Raw genomic sequence first — 7,993 nt, forward strand, 5'->3', positions numbered from 1 at the left:
GAATCTTCGGACACTATATGAAAGAGTGTTCTACTTGTAATGCACCAATGTTTGGCACTCCGATAATTGCAAGGACATACGGGATGTTCAAGTAAATAACTGACAGTTCCATATGTGCGCATTATAACAATATCAAGAGAAACAGTTTGATAAAATCTTTACCAAAGGTATGAACGAGTATTTCAAAGCGTTTACGACAATGGTAAAAAGTTCTAGCTCTGTTTGACCCAGGTGCTGAAGTTTCCGCCATATCACGCCGTGTGGCCTACGATACTGGTATGAATATCCATAGCGAACACAATGATATAGTCTTGAGTGATAGTAAATTTCTAAATGTAAAGAAGCCATTGGCCATGCACACATAATGTTAACTGATAGAAGAGAAGTCAACACTCATTTGATTGTAACTCAGAAATTCTCAGAAATACAATTTGATTTAGGAATGACTGATTATCATAGTTTATGTATAACAATAACCGATCTACCTAACGAGTAAGATCCAAATAAGGACCAATCGGATGATGTAATGCTGAGACTCTGGAAGGTGAAGCAAATGATAGAATAACGCACTCAACCGATAAAGTTATGGACTCATTGGTACAGAACAGGAAGATAAACAATCACTGACTGGTGTATGTTTAAGTAACGTTGACTTAATCTAAAATTTTCTTCACATATTGAGGACTGGTTAGAACAGGGTCTAATTGAAAGCAACTACGATGCAAACCCTGTTAACCTTGTACTCTTATAAAACAAGGTCTGTGATAGACCTTCCCTTAGTTAATAATTTGATATCGCAACATAGTTTCCCCCTATCTAAACTAGATGAGATACTAAGTAAGATGGAAGGTGCGACTATATTATCCGAGATGAATTTAAAAGCTGAATCTTATCAATTCAAATATGGAGGAGTAATTGGCGGTGGCAATTCACGAACCATACAGGGAATACTTTTCCTTTATGTAGTAAGGTAAGAGGTATCAATGTATAGGCGACGTAAAGATTTACATATGTTACCTTCTCTCTTCCAACAACAAACGATGGAACTATTTGCAGATCTGTCGGATATCGTATCTGTCTATTTAGACAATATAGTAATTGTTACTATGTCAGCTCAAACACACGCCACACTTGTTAAAGATGTCTTGAAAAGACTTAACGATGCTAAACATAAATTAATGAGAACAAATGTTCATTTGCTGAAGATATTATTCACTTGCTTGGGTACAAAGTATCTGCAGCAGGGGTAGAAATATATCCTGGCACGAAACAGTTATTGTTGGACTTATCAAAACAGATTTCGGGAAGAGATGTAAACTCTGTGTATGGGGTTGTTCATTCCTTTGCGTATTCAGTACCTTTCCCACTGTCGAAAGCTTTTAGTCGTTTACGGCAAAGGACCGTTGAGGAAGCTATAATTCGACGAAGCATTCGATGTGATCAAAAGTAAAGTATTGGATGCACCGATTATACAATATCCAGTAAACGGCTTTCTGTTCCAAGTAGCAACCGATGCTTCAGATGAAACGGTTGGGGGGCGGACTATGTAACTACAATTGGTTAGCCACGCTAAACACAGTTCTTTAGCAAGAGTTACACAAAAGTCAACGGAACTACCCAACCGTTGAACAAGAACTACTTGCCATTGCAACTTGCTATTACATATGCAGAGGCTACTTTACTGTCGCATGTGATCAAAAGTAATAAACTTATTTGAAAGGCATGAAGCCTGATCACAGTCGGTGAGCCGCTGGCATGATATAATTGCCAAGTTTACCTTTAATATTCAGATCCACCGTCCTATCATGCTGTCTCCACTTGTCTGTCACAGACTGTCAGAAAACAGTCAAAGAGCTATTAGATACTGATTAACTGAAAATTACCGAACACAGGTTATTGACACACCCTAAAGATGATGCGTTTCAGCTTGACCTATCTAAACATACTGCGTGGGCAAACCCGCCACGGCAACTAGTATCCCATTTGTTAAACTGTGACCGTACTACTAAATATGCCGTAACGCTATGTTGTTCTTACGTGACTCCGAGCCGTGGATACGAGAACCTAATAGTATGATACAAGACGAACCTATTTATGTCGACCGTGGAACCGACACGTTCTTGTATAAGGGATCCTATCTTGTTAAGAAGACGTCATAGAAACACACCAAACCACTAAATGGAAACCCTCAACCAAATCCTCGGATATCCTAGAAAAGTCTGAACAGTTTTATCTAAACCTCCAGACTCGCACATAAACAGATGCACCCATCAAGAATGCAGTCGAGGATATGCCGATTTAAACAGCAATAGATCGTAAACATGGAACTAGCAAAGACCGTGAATCTAAGATTCAAAATCTCTAAGCAAACCTTAAGCTCGCACTCAACTACTTAAAGCGCTGCTTAAGAACAGTCAAGAGTAACGAAATAACCATCGAAATTATTTAAGCAATTCAATGTAACTACGTCTCTCAGGAAATTACTTCTTTTAGTATTGAATTGCCTTAACTACCGGGGAAATGGTTCATTCAGCCAGTGTTACTCAAAACATGACTGAAATAGAAGAGCTAATAAAGTACAGTAAAGATCGTTCACACCTTAACTTATCGATTTTACGAGCATACCTATAAGATTGCTATTTGTACAGGGCTTGATCACCCGGCGTTGAAAGAAAGCATACGTGAAGTATACCGACGCTGCAAAGATGGTGAAAAGAACTGGATCAAGCGTTACGGCTGGGCACCTCTAAAAGGTGTGACAAAAGCACTATCAATGTGCCGAGTCATAGTCAATTTGGTTAAACTCTCGCGATCCAAGCACACAATATATTAGTCATTTCCCATGTGTGGCTTAGGGCTAGAATTTGCTTTTTGCAATACCGAGTAAACGCCAGCAAACAATTGCTGTTTCATTATATCACGCCTTTAATGACTTCGGCTTTCCCTGAGTACTACGTTTTACTTTGATATTGGTAGCAAGTTCTGTACCGATGTGATCGAAACACTCATACTCATGTGCTTCTTAATGTCGTCTCGAAAAGTCACAATGGGGGTTGTACAAAGGCAGAAAGTCATCGACAGTCTTTTACTCGCTCTGTTCTCTTCAGCCACTAACAAGCCCATGGTGAAAGACTTCGTTACATCGCACAATATTCGTTCTATCGGCAAGAAATATTTCGACCTAATACAATACGTGTGCCCATACAAAGTACTAGGGTGTTATACTTCAACTCGATTAATATAAACCGGCACTTCCAATTATTACCTTATACTAATTTACCTTCATATGCAGTGAGTGTTTAGAATCATGATAGTTGTTTCTCAGCAACCCGCATCATACGTGTTGTAAATAGAAATCAGATTGCACTGGATATATAGGTGCTTTTGTAGGCGTAGAGATGAATGGTTTGACTATTTCAATCAATGGCTATTTATGGAATTGCATAGCGTCTCGTTGACTAAGGTGGGCACGAGATTGAAACAGGGAAATCGAATACATTTCTATAAATTTACATTTTGCAGCAATCGCCAAATGCAAGGAAAGCCACCTAACCACCTTCATATAGACGAAAGATATAGCTCACACAAACCAGTGTGTATGCAACTCTACACCCACGTGATTAAAAGTACCACGGACTTTGCGTTCTTAGCGAACCACGCAACAGGTAGCTAGCTATATCGATAGATATGTGCAATGGACCTGGGTGTAGTCCGGAACCAGATCAGAGTGCGCAAATTTAATCGGGCGTGATCATTAAAAAGACCATTTGTAGTCTAAAGTAGGAACAGCCCCTATAAACGGCATTGTAAAATTATTAACAATTTATCAAAGTCTACTAACAAAAACAAATTTGACCCGCGTAAGTTTGCCAGGGATTAGGTCGTGTTCTTTTGACACATTTAAATTTTGGATGAATTAGCGACCTGGATGAACATTAGACCTTTTGCTAGAAGGCATCGAGCAGCTTTTCTATCAGCGGCAATACACGGGTTTTTGGTCCGTTGAAATTTCATACTTTTAGTGATGAGATTATGCAGCGCTTGAAACCCGAACAAGTTGCGATCGATTCTTATAAGCAATTTGGACTTCAGCTTGCTCGAGCGTAGTGTGGGATCATATCAAACTATTCTACAAAGGTTGCTCGAGATTAGCCTGAGAGTATTTCGCGTGACCGGAATAGTGAGTTGCAAAGTACTTCGTAATGGACAGATCCGCCATAGCATATTCAGAAAGAATAGAGATCATCATTTGCATTGATTTGTCGTGTATATCATGGTACGCGGCAATCATGTCATTTAGTAGCATTTTCCATCGACGTTGGTTACTTTTCAGATGTTTCAATAAAATGCTGGAGAACGAAAACATGCGTGACTGTACAATCCGTCTCGTCAATGTGCAACACAAGGCCAATACATATTGCAGAGGCAATACTGCGTTCTGAATAGTTCTAATGAGTCCCACTTTATCAGCCGCTTTAGATTGATCGTATATAGTTACGAGCGTATCAAAGTCGAAAATGTGACTAGCAATACGCTATCGATGTCACCATCGATATGAATCGCAAATTTGAAAGATGTACGACATGAATTTAGTAAAATAGCACACTGATAGTGTTTCCTGTCCAATAAACGAGAGTACATGTATCACTAATAGGTTAGATTTTAACTGCGGTAGTGTGTTGTGTTTGCATTGTAACAGATATGCTGATACAACTGTCCTAACTTGATCAAAACAACCTTCTCGCAACGACACTAGATATTTTAAAACGATAAAAACTAAACGCAAGTCCATTTTCTACTTTTACAGACTTAAGTCTGTGGGTATGCCTGTTAACTACAAGCCGCAACGATAATACAAAGTAAGCCAGTGTGGTTTGGTATTAACTACGTCTGGCTTGAAGTGACTTGGTTTATTTCGTTGACTTGAACTGAACACACGATTTTTTTATTAGTGTGGCATGGATTCAACTGAATTAAATAATATTAAAATTCAGTAGATTGAGTATGATTTCTGTGATAAGATAAGATTATAAAACCAAAAGTGAAGTCGAATCAAACAAAGTATTATTTCGTTTAGGTTCGCTCAATTGAGTGTGTTGTACTATATGGGATTGAACCAAATTAAGAAATGAAGAGTTGAATAAAATCGAATACAATTGCATCACTTGGGATCGAACTGGACCACATTGAAATAAATCGAATTGATATTTAGAAAAGAATCGCATTTGACGGACTAGAATTGAATTAAATTGGATTAAATTGAATTGAATTAAGTCGAATTGAATGTGATTGAATTGTATTGGATTGTGTTATTTTGAACTGTATTAGCATAATTTAGATCCAATTGACCTTGGATTGATTATATCCTGAACAAGTTGAAACGGATGAATTGACAAGTCGAATCATATGGTTTGATAATATACTGAAGGGATAGGGTAAAATAGGTGGAATGAATCTGAATAGAATTGGATTGCATTCGGATTCACTGCATTGATTGAATTGAAGTGTGCTGAATGGAAATGAATTGTCTGAGGTTGATTAAATTGGACCGAGTTGAAATAAAATAGAATGATTTAAAATCAATTGAACTAAATTGAATTGAACGATTTTATATTGTGTTGAATTGAACGATTTGTGTTATAATATATTGAATTGAATTGAATTGAATTGATTTGCATTACATTGCATTGAATTGCATTGTGTATTGTATTGAATTGTATTTTAAATTGAGTCATATTGAATTGTATCACATTCAATCATTTTAAATTGTATTGAATTGTATACCGTACAATTGAATTGAATTGAACTCATATTGTATTTTAATTGGGTTGAAAGAGTTCTCCATTTCCACCCGTTCTGGTATAATATGGGAGAGTCTATATCGCGTCTAGCAGGCATCAACTATAGAGAATAGGTGGCTTCACCTCGGATACTACACAATAAACCTAGATATAGCTCGATCAAGCACCTTGTCCCATATACAACACTAGCAAATAGCTGTGGGAGATCTGCGTAGCCTCTAATCGACAGCAGGTGCTGATATTTGAGCCAATGTTGTAGGCTGGCAACGACCAAAAGTCGTCAATTGCTATACAACATAACGTATGCATTCTCGTGTGTTGATGCTCTGACCTCTTCAGCAGTTGGCAGAAACAAGGTATCTAGAATTGGGCCATTATAGCAGTAGATGACCACTTTGGCTCGATGCTTAGCGATCAGTTTCTTCCAAATCTTTAGCAACCAGTCTATCTACAACTTTCATATACTCGTCGCATACATTTCCTTCACCCCCTAGTGCCTCGATAAGCTGTGGTTTGGTAGCTATGCTCCAATCTGTGTAATTAAAACCGGGCGCCACTGTTGCCCCCATCAGAGAGTAGGCCTCGCAGTCTGATTGGAAGATGGAAATAAAGGGGGTATGCATTGAGTCAATTGTGATACATGTATATTGCAACACATTCAACATAGTGGGGGATATCGAAGCTGCCGGGGTGATGGAGGCAAAGTGGAGCGAAGTATCGTATATGCAGCTGCCGCCCTGCACCGAAAGTCACGAGGGGTACACTCAAATATAAATAAATGCGACAGAGAGTAAATGAAATGACTTTCGAAAAGCAAAGTTATACCTGGATCTGGCTCAGCCGCAAACCACACACCCTTGGGAACTGTAGCGAGCGGAAACACATGATTCTTCACGTCGAATCCTACATCAAACTTCGCAAGTCGTCCGTCACAATCACCTTCAGAGACCATATCCAGAAAAATTTAAAGGTTGATAAGTATATGAAAATGCCGACAGTTATTGTGACTCTTAGAGGTAGTGATAGGAGACCACTGGGATGGAAGACCGAGAATAGGAATCACACTGTCACGACAGCAGAGCGACATTGCCATAATACAACTTCAAACCAGAAGGACATACTGATGGTTAGAATTCAAAATTGAGCCTATGCTTACCCGAACTGATGTTTGAACTAGCATTTGCGGCATCGTCCTGGATGTAGTAGATAGAGGTAGCACATCCGTGGTAGTGGTGCCATAACTCATCAGACTTGATCTTGTGGAAACTGGAATAGGAGCCCTAATATTTGATTTGTTTAAGTGTGCAATCTCTAAACTCTGGCGGCAGGTTCCAGCTATACTGCTGCTGAAGCACCAGAACGTAGTAGACGCACTTAAAGATGCTAAGCGAAATGGGATCGCGCAACAACAACAATCTATTCCTCTCAATAACTAAGCAGAGCTAAAATATGTAGTTCATATGCTCACGGAAGTCCTCCGGCGTTTAATATGCTTGTACGTGTGCTAAAAACCTCACTGGATATATTTGAGAGAACAGATACCACATCACTTAAATTTGACAGAGCGGCGGCATGACCTTAACGACGTGAACCGACTCAGGTATGATACCTTCGGAATATACAATGAGCCAAGAAAACCGTATGCCAGCACCCACCTTCCCTAGCATGTAGTATATGGCTGTGCTGTAGCTACGTGACCCCGTAAATCCGCTAGCACTTAGGACGCTTGCAGGTATTGAACCTTCAGCTCTGTATGCCTCTTTAAAATATCCACCTTCTACAGATTATAAAGAGAGGAACTCGTTATAAATTAGCTTTGACGTCTGAGCCAGTATGATCGCGTGGGCCGCTCATAAAGTCGACAGGAACTGAGCATACATAAAGCCGATGGGTACAGAGAATACATACCTGAGTGAAAGATGCGACAAGGAGTATAATCCTGTATAAGAATACGAATAAATATACCAAAATACACAGTAATAGATAAAATATCAATGTTCACACATTGCCTGACTATATATTAATGTACGATAATTTGAAGTTCTTCACGTACGTATACATACAGCAATGCATATACAAATATTTACCAAATATATACTAAATACTAATATATTCATGCCATAAAAGATCCTATATCAACTACGTTGTACACATATATTTAAACAAAACTACATTACATTTTCCATATATAT

At 38.7% G+C, this 7,993-nt stretch overlaps 1 protein-coding gene across 1 annotated transcript; it reads right to left on the reverse strand.

Moving 5' to 3' along the window:
* Window positions 1-6,208: 6,208 nt before the first annotated feature.
* On the reverse strand, window positions 6,209-6,753 carry SARC_01743 (hypothetical protein; the record flags this gene model as incomplete). Its single annotated transcript, XM_014304510.1, has 2 exons — window positions 6,209-6,390; window positions 6,627-6,753. The coding sequence occupies 2 exons, from the start codon at window positions 6,751-6,753 to the stop codon at window positions 6,209-6,211; spliced, it is 309 nt and encodes a 102-aa protein (XP_014159985.1).
* Window positions 6,754-7,993: the final 1,240 nt, after the last annotated feature.

Source organism: Sphaeroforma arctica (genome assembly GCF_001186125.1).
Source record: "Sphaeroforma arctica JP610 unplaced genomic scaffold supercont1.72, whole genome shotgun sequence".
NCBI lineage: Eukaryota > Ichthyosporea > Ichthyophonida > Sphaeroforma > Sphaeroforma arctica.